The 17,802-nt window shown below is 38.9% G+C and overlaps 1 protein-coding gene across 6 annotated transcripts in view; it reads left to right on the forward strand.

Annotated features, from left to right (window-relative positions):
- Hectd1 (HECT domain E3 ubiquitin protein ligase 1) overlaps window positions 1-17,802 on the forward strand; it is an 84,734-nt gene that overhangs the window by 15,917 nt on the left and 51,015 nt on the right. For all 6 annotated transcript variants that reach the window (XM_020169740.2, XM_020169749.2, XM_020169756.2 and 3 more), the window contains exons 3-9: window positions 9,745-9,979; window positions 11,770-11,997; window positions 13,807-14,088; window positions 14,192-14,462; window positions 15,209-15,285; window positions 15,371-15,469; window positions 16,759-16,873. In XM_020169740.2, coding sequence (XP_020025329.1) covers window positions 9,745-9,979; window positions 11,770-11,997; window positions 13,807-14,088; window positions 14,192-14,462; window positions 15,209-15,285; window positions 15,371-15,469; window positions 16,759-16,873 — 1,307 coding nt within the window. The remainder of the gene's footprint in view (window positions 1-9,744; window positions 9,980-11,769; window positions 11,998-13,806; window positions 14,089-14,191; window positions 14,463-15,208; window positions 15,286-15,370; window positions 15,470-16,758; window positions 16,874-17,802) is intronic.

Genomic DNA, 17,802 nt, shown 5'->3' on the forward strand with positions numbered 1-17,802 from the left:
CTTTTACTCATGATAGTTTAATTCCATATAGTCAGAGAATATATTTATATTTCATTTAAAGTTTGTTAAGGTTCATTTTATGGCTTAGGATATATGAATGCTTTACATACACTTGAGAAGATTGTGTACTCACTGTTTTTGAGTGGAATTTTCTACAAGGGTCACCTTGTATCAATTTGATGGATAATGTTCAAGTTGGAATTCTTGTTGAATTCCTGTTCTGAGTTACTGAAAGAGGAGTTTTGAAGTCTCCCAAGTATTAGTGTAGGTTTGTCTATTTCTCTTTACTGTTCTCTGTATATTTTGAAACAGTTAGGTGTGTTTAGGATTGTTATGTCTTCTTGCTGGGATTGACCATATTATTATGTGATACCCATCTTTTTTTTTTTTTTGGTGGTGGTGGTGGGATTGACTCAGGTCCTCATGCATGCTAACGTACTTGCTTGACCATTGAACTACATTCCCACCTTGTAATGTCCTTCTTTTTATGCCTGGTAATTTTCCTTGCTTTGAAGTTTACTGTGTATAATATAAATATAAACACTCTTTGTTTTGATAGTGTTTGCCTGGCACCTGTTTGTCCATCCATTTATTTATTTTTATTTTTTGGTGGGACTGGGATTCGAGCCCACGGCTTCTTGCTTGTAAAGCAGGCACTGTTGCTGGGTGCTGGTGTCTCATGCCTGTAATCCTAGCTACTCAGAAGGCAGAGATCAGGAGGATGGTGGTTTGAAGCCAGTCTGGGCAAATAATTCACAAGACCCTATCTCGAAAATGTCATTAAAAGGGCTGGTGGACTGGCTCAAGGTGAAGGCCCTGAGCTTAGGCCCCAGTACCACAAAAAAAAAAAAAAAAAAAAAAGACTCCCCAGCAGGTGCTATGCCACTTGAGCCACACCTCCAGCCCTGATAACCCCTTTTTAGTTTGGTGAGTTTAGACCATTTACATTTAATGTAATTTTCGGTATGTACAGATGTATCTCTACCATTTTCTTATTTGTGGGTTTTTCCCTGTTTCTCTTTTTGTTCTGCCTACCCTTTCCTGCCTTTTTCATTACTTGTCTATTTTGTAGTCTTCTACTTTAATTTAACTATTGGTTTTTGGGCTATATTTCTTTGTATTATTTAGAGGTTGCTGTAGGGATTACATTTGACTTAGTTTATACCATATAGATCCCTTTACCATCTTCATTTTTTTTTTTTCTTTTTTCTTTTTTGGTGGTAACTGGAGTTTGAAGTCAGGGCCTCACATTTGCTGGGCTGATGCTGTACCACTTGAACCATACCCTCAATTTTCTTTCTTTTTTCTGGTGGTAGTGAACTCAGAGCTTTTCTGCACACTAGGCAGGTACTCTGTTGCTTGAGCCATGCTCTAACTCTTCTTGCCCTGGTTATTTTATTTATTTTTTGGGGGGTGGGATTGGGATTTGAACTCAGCACTTCATGCTTGCAACAGCAGGTGCTCTACCACTTGAGCCACACCTCCAGCCCATTTTGCTCTGGTTATTCTGGAGATGAGGTCTTATGAACTGTTTACGTGGGCTGTTCTTGAGCTTTGATCTTCCTGACCTCAGCCTCCCAAATAGCTCGAATTACAGGCATAGGATCTCACTTTTTGCCTTCCTGACCTGGACTTTGTTCCTCCTATTTATACTTCCTGCCATAGCTGGGATGACAGGCATGTGCTACCATGTCCAGCCTTTTTTTCTGTTGTTTTGGGGTCTTAAGAACTTTTTGCCTGAGCTGGCCATGAACCAAAACCCTCCTGATCTAACCTACCAAGTAGCTAGGAGTACAGATGTGAGCCACTGTGACTGGCTGTCCTTTTCTTTCTTTCTTTCTTTCTTTTTTTTAATTTTTTTTATTCATATGTGCATACAATGTTTGGGTCATTTCTCCCCCCCTTCCCCTGCCCCCTCCCTTCCCCACCCCCTCCCTCTCCCCACCACCCCCTCCCTCTCCCCACCACCCCCTCGCTACCAGGCAGAAACTATTTTGCCCTTATCTCTAATTTTGTTGAAGAGAGCAAAGCAATATAAGCAATAATAGGAAGGACCAAGGGTTTTTGCTAGTTGAGATAAGGATAGCTATACAGGGAGTTGACTCACATTGCTTTCCTGTGCGTGTGTGTTACCTTCTAGATTAATTCTTCTTGATCTAACCTTTTCTCTAGTTCCTGGTCCCCTTCTTCTATTGACCTCTGTCGCTTTAAAGTTTCTGCATTAGTTCCTTTGCATTGTGTCCTTTTCTTTCTTTATGCTTTAGTTGTCCTATGTTTTAAGATGTTTTTTGATAATACCATGATAACACTATTATAATTTTTGGTATCAACAAATAAAAGAAAAATTGCTTATTGTATTTACTCAGATCTCAATTCTTTCTCTCTCCTCACTTCCCCTCCCTTTCCCTCTCATTTCTTCCTCTTCCCTCCTTTCCCCTCCTGTGCTCGCCTCTCCTTTCTTTGGTGTTAGAGGTTGAACCCAGGGCCTTGTGAATTCTAGACAAATTCTCTATGACTAAGCTACACCCACAGGCCTTATGGATTTTATGATTTTATTTTATTTTTGAGATGGGGGTCTCAATATCTTTTTCCTGGGCTGGATTCAGACTCATGATCCCCCTGCCTATGCTTCCCAATTAGCTGGGATTATAGATGTATACCACCACATCTAGCCCCTTCTTTCTTTCCTTTCCTCTTTTCTTTCCCTTTTTATTTTTCATTGCAAAATGTTATACTTTCATTTGGTCCAAGGCTTGGGATAGGGCTTCTGGGTAATTAAAAAGCTGATGGAGTGGCTCAAGTAGTAGAACACCTGCCTAGCAAGTATGAGGCTCTCCAGTCTTTTTCTCGGGTTATTTATTTATTTATTTATTTATTTTTGTGGTATTAGAGTTTGAACTCAGAGCCTCATGCTTGCTAGGCATGTGCTCTACCACGTGAACTTTTCCACCAAACCCTGTTTTGTGTTGGGTATTTTCTCCATAGGTCTCGCAAACTATTAACCCTGGGCTGGCTTTGAACCATGAGCCTCTTGCTCTCTGCCTCCTGAGTAGTTAGAATTGTAGGTGTGAGCCACTGGTACCTAGCTCTTTGGTTATTTTGGAGATAGGGTCTCATTTTTTCCCCAGGCTGGCCTTGACCGTGATCCTCCTGTTTTATGCTTCCCATGATCCACTGGGATGACAGGCACACACCACCACACCCAGCTTTTTTCTTTGAGGTAGGGTCTCACAAACTTTTTTACCTAGGCTGGCCTGGAAGCATAATCCTCTTGATCTCAGCCTCCTACATAGCTTGGGATGCTGCCACACCCTGCCCAACTATTAGTTGAGATGTGGTCTTGAGCTGCAATCCTCCCCATCTCAGCCTCCCAGGTAGCTAGGATCACTGGCATGAGCCACCAACACCTGGCCTGAAGAACTTTCTTTAGCATTCTTTATAGGGGATGTCTGCTGGTAATGAATTCCCTTAGTTTCCCTTTATCTGGGAATGTCTTATTTTGATGTCATGTTGTAAAGATAGCTTTGCTAGATGTACAATTCTGGGGTGACAGTTCTCTGGCATTTTAAAGACATTGTTCCACTGTTTTCTAGCCTTTATGCTTTCTGATGAGAAATATTCACTCATTTGAACTTGTTTCTTGTATGTGTTTTTCCTGTCTGCTTTCAAGATTCTTTTCTTCACTGTAGTGTTTTGTAGTTTATGATGCATGGCTGTTGTTGAGTTTGTCTTATATGGGGTTTGATGAGCTTTTTGAATCTGTGTCTATGTCTTTTGCCAAATTTAGGGCATTTCTTCTTTGAATATATTTTGCATACCAATTTTTTTTTCTCCTTCTGAGACTCTTCCAGTGGCATATGTGAGACCTTTATTTTCCTTTTGGTCCCGATACTGTTTCTATCCCCACTCCCCCAATCTTTTTTCTCTGTGTTGGTGTGTGTGCGCTTCTGCATGTAAGTGTGTGTGTGTGTGTGTGTGTGTGTGTGTGTGTGAGAGAGAGAGAGAAAGAGAGAGAGAGAGACAGACAGAGAGACAGAGAGACAGAGAGGGACAGAGAGAGACAGAGGGAGAGAGAGAGAATATGAATTTCATTACAGAGCCCAGACTGGCCTCAAACTTGATCTTCCTGCCTCTGCCTCTGCCTCTGAAGTGCTGGGGTTGTAGGCATGTACCATCACACACCTGACTCTCTGTTCTTAAATTTGGATAATTGTTACTAGTCTGTCTTCAAGTTCACTGACTCATCTCTCATCTTTTTTCTTTTTCTTCTTTTTTTTGGTGGTAGTAGGTTTGAACTTGGGCCCACATGCTTGCTAAGCAGGAGTTCTTTCCATCCTTTTTTTTGTGATGGGCTTTTTTCTAGATAGGGTCTCTGGAACTATTTGCCTGGGGCTGACTTCAAATCCCAATCCTCCTGATCTCTGCCTCCTGAGTATCTACAATTACAGGTGTGAGCCACAAGCGCCAGCTCAGCTCTCAGCTTAATTCTGCTCTTGAGACCAGCCATTGAGGTTCCCCAGTGTCCTCTCCCCCAGATTGTATTTTTCATTTCTTTTTTTGTGGTGCTGTGAATTGAACCTAGGGCCTTGTGCATGTGAAGCAAGTGTTCTATCACTGAGCTACATCTCCATTTCTCACATTTTCTCAATTCTCAATTTTTTGTTTGATTATTTTTCATACTTTCTATTTTTTTGTTGAAAACTTATTTCATGAATGTTCACATTTAGTTCACAGAGCACAATTCACAGTCTTATCTGATAATTATATTTGATCATCTGAATTGTCTTTGGCTTACATCTGTTGACCATCACTGTCTCTCTCTTTGATGGTTGTTTTATTTTTCTTTTTGAGACAGAATCTCACTATGTAGCTCTTGCTAGTCTCAAACTTGAGAACCTCCTGCCTCAGTCCCTAGTGCTGGGATTATAGGTATGTACGACCATGCCTGGATTCCTACATTTCAAGTAATTTTACATTTTATCCTAGACATTTGTAATATTATATTATGAGACTCTGGCTTTTAGAAAAATCATCTGGAATGTTTTATTTTAGTACATAGAGAATCCAGATAGATTTAGACTGCTAGATCTCTCTGGTCCTTTGTGGGTAGTGGTACCAATGTCATTTCAGCCTTTGCTGTGCTGTTGCAGTCTGTTCAATGCATGTCACTCATGATTTAGTTTGGGACTTGGGTGGTAGTTCTGTTTTCAAAAACTGAGAATTGTTCTTTGTTAGCCCATCCTCCCTAAGTGCTGCTTGGACAGGAACTTGGGGCTTGTATTAGGGATTCCTTTTCTAGTTCTTTTCTTTTCAAATCCTGCCCTCTCCACCCCTGCCCCCTGCCTCCATTTAATTAGTTTTCTGATTAGAAAGCAGACTCTGTTGAGGTTTAGCCACATTGCCTCATCCTCCATTCTGTCTCCTCCCTTTGTTCTGTCATATAATTTCTGAGTCTTGGACTGCCCTCAAGGTGAAAGTAGTGAGAGAAAAGAGAGGAAAAAAAAATACTAAAACAGAATTGTCCTTATGCTCCTTGGACTACAGAATTCCCTTTGCTGAATTCCCCTGGGTTCTGAGGCCCATGCTATCATCATGGGGATGTGCCACTCTGGGTTTACTGAGCTGTGAGCCTATGTCCAGCCTTGGGACCAGGTTAGGAGGAGAAACACCTAGGAATTTCTCTCCATACTCTTTGGCTTATAGTAAAGCCCTTTTTCTTGGTTCTCCCAGTTTGTTATGCTTGCTATATAGTTTTGGGATTTGGCCAATCTGGGAGTGTGTTAGTTTTCTATCACTTTGACAAAATATCTGAGAAAAACAACTTACAAGGAGGAAAGGCTTCTTTTTTTTTTTTTTTTTTTTTTTGGTGGCATTGCAGTTTAAACTCAGGGCCTCATGCTTGCTAGGCAGGCAGTCTTGCAGCTTGAGGCACTCCACCAGCCCTTTTTTGTGGTGAAATTTTTTTTGTTTGTTTGTTTGAGGTAGCCTCTTTGCCCAGGCTGGCTTTGAACCATGATCCTCCTGATCTCTGCCTCCTGAGTGGCTAGGATAACAGGCTTGAGCCACTGTTACCCGACTGGAAAGACTTGTTTTGGTTCATAGTTTCAGAGGATTCAGTCCATGGTCTGTTAACTCAGGGCCTTTGGCAAGCAGAACATCATGGTGGCAGGGGTGCAGGGGTGGGGGGTGGGGGTGGGGGAGTGGGAGTGTGGGGGAATGGGGGGGTATGGTGGAGCAAAGCTGCTCTCATGTGGTCAGGAAGGAGAGAGAGAGAGAGAAAGAAAGAGAAAGATGGATGATAGAGATTGAGAGAGACTGACTGTATCCCAATATCCTCCTGAAGAGTCTACTCCCAGAGACCAACTTCCTTTCACAGGGCTGTACCTCCCAAAGACTCTACCACCTTTCAGCAATGTCAAGCCTTGAACACAAGAGCCCTTGGGAGACATTCCAAAGCTAATCCATAGCAAGGGATCAAAGTGAAGAGAAAAGATGAAAGGGAAAAAAGCAAAACAAAACAAAAACCCTTGGAACTCACTTCCATCATGGGTGGGTATTTAAGTTTGAACTTTCTTCCCAGTCCATCTGCTCTTGGCTGCTCTTTAGAGTCCTCAGTTAGTTTGTTTTTGTGGTTTATCCAAGGGCTTTGGTTGTAATAATCAGGTGTGATAGACTATAATAAACTTAGGCCATGTTCATTGGCCGCAGTTTAAATTTTATTTATTCATTTGCTTATTTATTTTACTTTATTTATTTATTTAGCAATCTGGGGTTTGAGCTCTGGGCCTTGACTTGCTAGGCAGGCGCTCTCTTGCTTGAGCCACACCTTCAGCCCTTTACTTACTTATTTAATTAATTTAGTTTTAGCTTTCATTTATGTCTTTTGTTAGCTTTGAACTTAAGTTTATTTTTGTGTGTGAATAACTACAGGGTCTATGACTTAAGATGGAGTTCCAGCTCAGTAAGTCTGTTGTTGATACATCGTAGCAATACAGTATGCTGCAGAACATGGGCTGTTGACTGTGGTTGCGTTTTAGACCGGGAGCTGTGGTGGCTTGCTGCTTCTGCCCTGATCATGTGACAGTATGGAACTGCATATCACTAGTCCATGAAAAGTTCAAAATTAAAAGTTATGGTTTCTGTTGAATATGTATTATTTTTACACCATTGTTAAGTCAAAATCATCTGTTGAACTTTTTTTGTGTTTTTTTTTAATGGTACTGGGAGTTGATCGCACGGCCTCATGCATGCTAGGCAGGCACTCTACCACTTGAGCCACACCCTTTTGCTTTTATGTTGTTTTTGAGACAGGGTCTCTATAACTTTGCTGTCAAACCGATGCTCCTGCCTCTACTTTGTGAGTTAACTGAAATTACAGGTGTGCACCACCATGCCCAGCCCATATGTTGAACTACTGTAAACTGAAGATCATTTGTGTATGTGTATATATTTTTTTCCTTTTGCTACTTGGACTTGAACTCAGGACTTTGTGCCTCCAGCCCATTTTGCTCTTGTTATTTTGGAGATAGGGTCTTGCTTTTTGCCAGACCAGCCTAGACCACAGACCTCCTATTTTATGCCTATTGTTAGCTGGAATGACAGGCATGTATCTCCATGTCCTGCTTTTTTTCCATTGAGATAGGGTCTGGCAAACTTTTTTGCCTGGGCTGGCCTGAAACTTTCCATCTCAGCCTCCCACGTTGTTTGGGACGACAGGTGTGTACCACTGTGCCCAGCAATTCGTTGAGATGGGTGGCCTCAAACTATGATCTTCCCAATCTCAGCCTCCCAAGTAGCTAGGATTACAAGTGTGAGTCACCAGCGCCCAACCTGTATGTTTATTTTTCTTTCTCTGTGTATTGAAAATTATGAGTTTCATTTAAGGTTGATAATCATAAATTTATAGTGAGATTAGCTTTCCTGAGTATTCAGATATTTTTCCTTAGTCAGTTCTTACTGACATAGATTCAGCTGGTGGAGTGGCGTAAGTGGGTAGAGTGCCTGCCTAGTAAACGTGAGGCCCTGAGTTCAAACCCCAGTCCCATGAGACATAGATAGATTCAGACCCAATGAAGATGAATGATTGTGGTTGTGACCAGGAAATAGGGCAAGAGATTTGAGAAGCTTGTTAATAGAAGGTAGTCAAGTGCTAACAGTAACCATGATGCTCAAGTTGAATTCAGAGACAAAGGTGAATTAACTGTCAACTCAGGGTCCTTTTGAAAATGATGGTAAGAAATTCTCTAACCAATAACTGAAGAGTCAGGTTTAATGCATTGTATGTTTTTATATTTTTGTTTGTTTTTGTGGTACTGGAGTTTGAACTCAGGGCCTACACCTTGAACTATTCCACCAGCCCTTTTTGTGATTTTTTTTTTTTTTTTTGAGATAGGGTCTCATGAACTATTAACCCAGGGCTGGCTTCCAACTGCGATCCTTCTGATTTCTGCCTTCTGAGTAGCTAGGAGTATAGGCATGAGCCACTGATGCCTGGTTGCATTCTCTCCTTAGCATGAAGCCAGCACTTGTTATTGCTTTGCTTCAAGTGCCAGTTGCCATTGACGATCATTTTTCTATTCACTTGGGAGAGAACACAAGTTTAAAAATTTAAAAAGGAATAATAATAATAATAATAAAAGAACAGTTGGAAATGCTTGATATTCATAATAGGTTTATTTTTAGGTTGCTAAAGGTTTGGGAGGTGCTCACTTGCACACTAAAAGTTTGAAGAAAAACAATTGCACAATTGTTGCAATAATCTTGACTGACAATAATGTATAACCTTTTGTTTTATCTGTAGCAATAGTGTAGTCTATGAAGAGAAGTTAGAATAATGTATTTAATGTCACCTAACTGAGATTTCTACTAAATGTAAGTTGTGATCTTTTATATTTTATGTATTGATAAAATACAGGGAGTCTCATTGCTACCTCAAGCTGGGAATAGTTTAAGAAACAGATTCTGTTTTTGATAAAACTCACTCAGGTGTATTCAAAGGAGGGTAGGGGAGCTATAGTTATTTAGATTGAGACGGGTCAGGTACTGAGCTAAGTGTTTAATGTTTATGGTTTAATTTAAGTTTCATAACGACCACGTAAGGTAGGTATTGTTTATGTATTATCGTTGCTGTAGAGATGAGGAAACAGGCTCAGGTGCTGGTCTCAGCATTACCCTGGTCTTTTCTTTATTTATTGGGCAGTACAGGGATTTCTTGGGAGGAGGGCTGCACTCTTTGGGTCTTGTGCTTGCTAGGCAGGCACACTACCACTTGAACCAGGCCCCTAATCCTACCCTGGTCTTTTAGACCCCAAACCAGTGCTTGTGAGTTGAACAATGTGCCTAGCCAGGAGACTCTTATCAGTAAGGAATAAAGTGATACAGTAAGCAGTGTGTGCATTGCTTTTCTGAGCTTTTAGAAGCATGAGTAACACTTCATTATTTGGGGAGATTAGGGAAGGTTTTAAGAACAGTAGCTGCTAAAGCTGAATTTTAAATAAGACTTTTTTTTGAATCCAGTTTCAAGTTAATGCTGCTACTTTAAACTGTTCCCACCTTGGTGTTTCAGCAATGAAATTTTCATGTGAGTATTGTAATGGAAGTATTGTAATGTAATTGAAAAATATTGCCTAGTAAACATTGAGATAGAGTACTGAATGTAATATATGCTATAGCTTTTTATTATCTCTTATTTTGTTAATATTTTGTTTAGTGATCCTAGGTGTAATGTAATTTCTTTTATTACAGATGTCCTCCTCGCACTTTCTTACCAGCCCTCTGCAAAATTTTTCTTGATGAAAGTGCTCCAGACAATGTGTTAGAGGTGACAGCCCGTGCCATAACATACTATCTGGATGTATCTGCAGAATGCACCCGAAGGATTGTTGGGGTAGATGGAGCTATAAAAGCACTTTGTAATCGTTTGGTTGTAGTTGAACTTAACAACAGGACTAGCAGAGACTTAGCTGAACAATGTGTAAAAGTAAGTATTACTTATTGGCCTATCTGAAAATCACTTAGAGGAAAAAAAATACTTAACAGTTCTTTCTGTCATCAGTCTTACTTTATTGAGGATGATGAACATTCATAACCCTGTGGCACCAAAGTAGGTCCCAAGGATTTGGAGGAAAAAATCTTAATGTGTGAATGAAAGTTTTTGGTCACTGATAAGCTCTTTTGTACTACTTCAGTGCTCTTCAGTTCTGGTAGTCATCAACCCTGAGTTATCCACAGATAAATTAACACATGGTCATCCATGTTCTTACCCAAAGTTACTTTGTATGAAAATAGTATGAGTCCTCCCCAATAACCAGCTACCAGTGCCCAGGCATAATCTGAGGCACTTTTAACTCATTTAATCATCATGACAGCTCTCTGTGAGGTAGGTGTCATTAATATCATATCTGTTTTATAGATGAAAAAATTCAAGTATATGAGAATAAGTAACTTGCTTGGAGGTTAATGTGAGTGGCATAGCTGAGACTTGAAGATTAGAACATCTGGTTCCAGGACCCATGGATTTAACCTTCTTACTTTTACTCTCTTTAGAGTAAGCTGTTTTATTCCTTATGAGACTTAACTGTAGATTTCATGCAACTCTAAAAGCATTAGTATTGTGTGTTCATTTTTATTTTTATTTTTTTGGCGGGACTGGAGTTTGAACTCGGCTTCATGCTTGCAAAGCAGGCGCTCTACCCAATTGAGCCACATTTCCAGTTCATTTTGGTCTGGTTATTTTGGAGATGCATGGTCTCATGAACTATTTCACGGGCTGGCCTCGAACCATGATCCTCCCGATTTCAGCCTCCCAAGTAGCTAGGATTATTAGTTCTGAGTCACCAGTGCCCAGTTGGTTAGTAATTTATTGGCAATACTTGGTGAACACATATAGATTGTTTTGTTTTGTTTTGTTTTTGAAGCAGAGTCTTGCTATGTTGTCCAGGTTGATTGAACTCTTGGGCTCAAGTGATCTTCCTGCTAATTGCTGGTACTACAGGCACGCACTTGGCCATGGTTCATTCATATTTTCTCTGTCTCCCCCCTCTCCCTCCCTCTCTCTCTCTCTCTCTCCCTTTTTTTTTGACAATACTTGAGTTTGAACTCAGAGCCTTGTACTTGCTTGGCAGGCACTCTAGTCTCAATTGGCTATGAATTCTAAGTCACAGTCAATCTCCTAGAAAGAATAGTAAGAGGTTTATACTTTCAGCCCACTAAAATCAGATTTGTGCTTTTTTTTTTTTTGTAATCTCCTGTAACTATGAGGAAAAGGTCATCAGTGATATTTGTGTTACCAAACTTTGTGTACTCTTTGCAGCCCTTACTTTACCGCATCCTGGTGGTATTTGATACTATTGACCATTTCATTCTTTCTGAAACCTTATCCTTTAGATTCTGTTCTGACTGTGTGCCTGTGCTCGCTCTCTCTCTCCCTCTCTCTGTCTTGCTGTCTCGCTCTCTGGCTCTATTTCCTCTTTCTTTAGTTCAGTTTTTTTATGCTGCTAGAATTTGAACTCAGTACCTTGTGCTCATTATGTGTTGCACTGGTATATTGAATGTATTTACTTAAATTAAAATCTTAATTTCATGTTTCACATTACTGATTTTATTTTACTTTTTTGCCTTTTTAAATAATTTATTTTTATTTTATCATTTTTACATTTCACATTACTGATTTTAATGTGGATACTAGTTGGAGGACATGTTATGTCTTCTGTGATTCTAAATAATTAAAATTATACTTGTATTCTTTGTTAATTTTGTTTTCTGTTGCAGGTATTAGAACTGATATGCACTCGTGAGTCAGGAGCAGTCTTTGAGGCTGGTGGTTTGAATTGTGTACTTACCTTCATTCGTGACAGTGGACATCTGGTTCACAAAGATACCTTGCATTCTGCAATGGCTGTGGTATCAAGACTCTGTGGCAAAATGGAACCTCAAGATTCTTCTTTAGAAATTTGTGTAGAGTCTCTGTCTAGTTTATTAAAACATGAAGATCATCAGGTAAGTAAATTGCTTTTGTATACTTTCTTTTTTGAACTCAGGGTTTCACACTTGCTAGGCAGGCACTCTACCACTTGAGCCACTCCACCAACCCTACTTTCAGTTTTAAAAAAATGATTTTTATTATGTTCCCTATTTAAAACTGCAATATGCTGTAATTTGAACTTTTTAGTTAATGAAACAGAGGTAAACCCATCGTTTCTTTTTTTTTTTCCTCCCATCTTTTCTTTATATCTCTTCATGCTAATCCTTTTTTGGCAATTAAAAAAATTTTTTTCTGTCTTTTTTTTTTTTTTTTTTTTTTGTGGTTACTGAGATTAATCTCAGTCATGGTTGGAAGGAGCCCTATCGCTTAAACCATGACCCCAGTCCTTTTTGCTCTAGTTATTTTGGAGATAGAGTCTCGCCTTTTTCCTCAGCTAGCCTGGACAGTGATTCCCCTACCTTTTCTGGGATGACAGGCATGAGCCACATGCTCAGCTAGCTATTGGTTGAGATGGGGTCTCTCAATCATTGCTCTGTATAGTCTGATCCTCCATATCTCAACCTCCCAAATAGCTAGGATTACAGGCATTATCTGGCACATTTTTTTTAAAGAAAAAATTTGCATTGTCTACTTTCACCAGTCTGTTCTGGTATTCTTCTAGTGGTATCAGTATTCCCTGATACCACCCAGCCACCCAGCCAGTGTGTGTACTCTGTAGTGTTTTCCACATGGTATGCCCAATCAGTATCATTACCACTCTCGTGATGGGCGGCACTTTTGGCCACCATTGTATAGTCTTCTATTTCAGACTTCCTTAACCTTGGGTGTTTGCTGGCAAGAATGACCAATTTTGCTTTGCCCTGGTCATCTTCAACATCTGCTTGTACCCCTGCATGTATTTTCAACTTTCATAGCAAGTTGGAGTCTAGAGTTGATTAACTCCAGAGACTTTTTCTTTCCCTTTCTTTGGTGAGACTGGAATTTGAACTAAGGGCTTTATGCTTACAAAGTGGTACTCTACTCCTTGAGCTATGCCTCCAGTCTCTAGACTTTTTGATCTTCTTTGTAGCCACCATCTTTCTGCCTTTAGGTGTGGGACAGCCCTCAACCAATAGCAGCCATCTGCAAAAATATTTTTTAATTATGAAATAGATATGTGTTTATTAAAATTTAACTTATGAACTTGATGTGCTTATTAAAATGTAAATATTGTAGAAATAATCATTTTTACAGCTGTACTTGCACTCTGTAATTTTGTTGACTCAGTGCAATTTTGTAGACTGAAAATAAGATAGCAGTGTTTATAATCATAAACTTTTGTTGAATTATCATACTTTAGAAAATAAAACTAGCCAGGTGGCGGTGGCTCACGCCTGTAATCCTAACTACTCAGGAGGCAGAGATCAGGAGGATCTCTTCAGAGCCATCCTGGGCAAATAGTTCTTGAGACCCTATTTTGAAAAACCCATCACAAAAAAAACCAGGGGGCTGGTGAGGTAGCTCAAGGTGTAGGCCCTAATCTTGGCAAAGTTGTATATAGAAATAGTATTTTTTGAGTTTTTACTGTCCATCTACATTTTTTATATGTGTATGTCAGTTAAGCTGACATAATGAGATACAGGTACCATTATTATTCTTGTTTATATGTGAGGGGACTGAGGCCTTTAGCATGTAAGTAATGGTTAGCAGAGTATGAAGCCACAGTTCAAATCTAAATGTACTTCCTTACTTTGCTGCAGCTGCCTTTCTTATAGTAACAGTACTGAAATGATTGGTATGAGCCCTTTTGAGGTGAAGTTTATCCATAATCTTTAAATCATTAGGTTTCTGATGGAGCTCTGCGATGTTTTGCATCACTGGCTGACCGATTTACCCGTCGTGGTGTTGACCCAGCTCCATTAGCCAAGCATGGATTAACTGAGGAGCTGTTATCTAGAATGGCTGCTGCTGGTGGTACTGTATCAGGACCCTCATCAGCATGCAAACCAGGTCGCAGCACCACAGGAGCTCCTTCCACAGCTGCAGATTCCAAGTTGAGTAACCAAGTGTCAACAATTGTAAGTCTGCTCTCAACACTTTGCAGAGGCTCTCCAGTAGTAACACACGTAAGAATGTTTTTGGAGTCTTTTTTAATCTTTCAGAAAAAAAATGATTTTTTTGTATAATGCAAATATATAAAAAAATTTTTCTCTTCCATTCTCTTTCTAGGATCTCCTGAGGTCAGAGCTTCCAGATTCAATTGAAAGTGCATTACAGGGTGATGAAAGATGTGTGCTTGATACCATGCGGTTGGTTGACCTTCTCTTGGTGCTATTATTTGAAGGACGAAAGGCTTTGCCTAAGTCTAGTGCTGGATCTACAGGGAGAATCCCAGGACTCCGGAGATTGGATAGTTCTGGGGAGCGTTCACACCGGCAGCTTATAGACTGTATTCGAAGTAAAGATACTGATGCACTTATAGATGCAATTGACACAGGAGGTCAGAATTTTTTTTTTAAGTATAAAAACTGTTGAAATATGGAATTACAGGCAATTTCTAGTTTGTAGTTTTTGGACAGTATTCTTAGCAATTGTGCTATGCTGAGGCCAACTCCTTCAATATTCTCTCCTTTCCATATGTATAGATGTATAATTATCAGCCTGATGCATGGTGAGACTTGAATAAATGCTTGTTGAATGAGTAACTTCTACAAAATTGGGCATTTATCTATTTTGTCACCTGAAGGAGATTCTGCGAATACTAAGGTGGATTGCAGATTAATTTAGGGCTGTTTCATCAAAATTGATGGAAACTGACAAGAGTAAATTATAATAATATATGGTATTTTTTTAGACTACAGCATGAGGTGATGAGCAAATAAAATTTGTGAAAGATACTTCTGGGTCGTCACACTTGTTCTTTGGATTATAGATGAGGATTAGCTTTTGCACAGTTTTGTTATGATGGAGTTAGTACCCTGTTGATCTGTGTCATACTTTAATTTTTCCTTCTTTACTTCATGTTTACTTTTAACCTGTAAAGGCCTTGTGAACCCTCAGAAGTTTAAAATTTTTACATGCTTTCTTTCAGCTAGTCTTAGGGTTGCTGATTATTTACTACTTTATAGTTGACTTCAATAATCTCTTAGTAGATTATTCGTAACAATCTTTAAATTGGTCATACTTCAGAAAAGTTCAGTATTTTATTAGCTTTAAAAATAAATTTTTTTTCTTTCATACTTTCAGCTTTTGAAGTAAATTTTATGGATGATGTGGGTCAGACTCTATTAAACTGGGCCTCTGCTTTTGGAACTCAGGAAATGGTAAGACAGTGTACAAGAACTAGTATTTTAAAATCAAAGATAAAATATGAGTAAAGCAACTTTATGATTCTTTATCATTTTACAGGTAGAATTTCTTTGTGAGAGAGGTGCTGATGTCAATAGGGGTCAAAGGTCATCATCATTACATTATGCTGCATGTTTTGGAAGGCCTCAAGTAGCAAAGGTAAAATCCAGGTTTTTTTGAAGGGGGCTTATGTTTTCACTGTTTCTTAACATAGTAAAACAACTATGATGTCCTCTACTTTGGAGATTTCTTTTTATAATTTGAGAAGGTGAGACTCAGAGAGGTCAAATGAAAGAGGTTGAATCAATGTTATGATCTAGGACTTTAGAATCTGTCTATTGTGAAATAATTTGGCACAGTGAAAGTTAGTTCACTTTGAAATCAGACATACCTGGATTAAGTTTCAGCTCATGCACAAAAAATGCTGTGTAATTTTTGGCAGGTTTTTAAGGTGTAACTTAAAGTTTGTGTATGAAATAGATACAGATTCCTGGCAAAATTATGTGAGAATTAGAAAAACTACATGTACAGCACTTACTGTAGAGTTAACACAAGTTAGATGCTCAAATGATAGCTGCTGTTGTCACCTTAACAATATGGTAACAGCTGCCTTTTTTGGTGGTAATGTAGTAGCTTTCTAACTTGAAAAAGGTGGGTTCTTTAAGCTCAAATTCTGTCAGTTAGAACTAGTTAGTTTTTAAAGAGAGTGACGCTTCTATGGGTGATTAAGTATTCACCTTGCTGGTGCTGGGGATGAAACCCAAGGCTTCATACATACTAAACAAGTACTCTGTGATTTAAAACTACAGCCCCAGCTCAAGAGTTTTTAGAGTTAGCCAGTTCATAAAGGTTTTAATTGAGTAGTCTCAGCTTGTGGTTATGAAAGGTTTAGGGTGATGTCAGTGGGACTTTTTTCCTTTTTTTTTTTTTTTTTGGCAGTACTGGATTTTGAACTCAGGGCCTGCACCTTGAGCCACTCCACCAGCCCTTTTATGTGATGTATTTCTTTTTGACATAGGGTCTCACAAACTATTTGTCTGGGCTGGCTTCAAACCTCCATCTTTCTGATCTCTGCCCTCCTGGCTAGATAATGACTTGATAACTTGATTACTTCTTGGTTAGAGAATTAACATGATAACTGACGTGACATAGATAATGGTGAAGTTGATTGCCAGGTCACAGACTGAATAATATTTCTGTGAAAGTAAAGAAATCAGGAGGAGAAATTTGTTGGAGAAGTGACAGGTTCAGATTGGAGCATAACTTGAGGGATAATAAATAACCAAGTGAGAGTAATCTATAGTTTTTCAAGATAAGAATAGCTGTTTTTAAGGTGATAATTACAAAGGCAAATGTTTGGGTTAGTGCCTTTATAATTAATTCCAAAAAGTTGAATGTCAAAGAAACAAGATATTGTTATATTCATGTTAAATGCTTTTCTTCTTAAGACTCTGTTACGGCATGGTGCAAATCCAGATCTAAGAGATGAAGATGGGAAAACTCCATTAGATAAAGCTCGAGAAAGGGGCCATAGTGAAGTAGTAGCTATTCTTCAATCTCCAGGTGAGTTGTACATTCTTTTTTTTTTTTTTTTTTAAGGTATTGTTATTCAGCTTTGTTGCCAAAGATGTAGCTTTTTGTAGACATGTTAACATTAAATAAATGAACTATTCTTATACAGTCAAATAATTATATACCTATATCCTTCCTTATGTTCATTAAACCTTTAAGAGCTTACTGTTCTGTGTTCTTAAGACTCACTGCATGATTCCAGAATGACTAAAATCTAAAATTCAAGGGACTTGGGAATATCAGGTAAAAAAAGAATTGGATATTATATAGATGAAGTAATTTGACCAAACTTTTAAGTTCTTACAGAGTCGATAAATGCAGACATAGCCTCTGTGAAATAATTTTTGGAATCACATGTGATACCAAAATTATTTCCTTGGATGGGCACTGTGGCTCACGCCTATCATCCCAGTTACTTGAGAGGCAGAGATTGAGAGGATTGTTGTTCAAGGCCAGCCTGGGCAAAAAGTTAATGAGACCCCATCACAGTCAATAAGGCAGGGTTGGTGGCATATACCTGTGATCCCAGCCATGCAGAAGGCTATAGATAAAAGGATTGCAGTCTGAGGCTGGCCCCATGCAAAAAATCAAGACCCTACCTGGAAAAAAAATGAATGAAGCAAAAAGATCTGATAGTGTGGCTCAAGTGGTGGAGTCCTTGCCTGGTAAGTGTAAAGCCTGATACAGAACCCTAATACAGAAAAAAAAATCTTGTTACTCATTTCATTGAGTGTATTAATAGTTACAATCTAATTTAAATATATTTATTATTAATTAGATATGATTATAGTTTTGTTTTTGTATTTTAACATTTTTTAGTGGTACTGGGATTTGATCTCAGGGCCTTGCACTTGCTAAACAAGTGCTCTGCCATTTGAGATAATCCCCCCATCCTTGAAGTGATATATATATATATATAT

The sequence above is a fragment of the Castor canadensis genome, chromosome 3, assembly GCF_047511655.1.
Source record: "Castor canadensis chromosome 3, mCasCan1.hap1v2, whole genome shotgun sequence".
Classification (NCBI taxonomy): domain Eukaryota; kingdom Metazoa; phylum Chordata; class Mammalia; order Rodentia; family Castoridae; genus Castor; species Castor canadensis.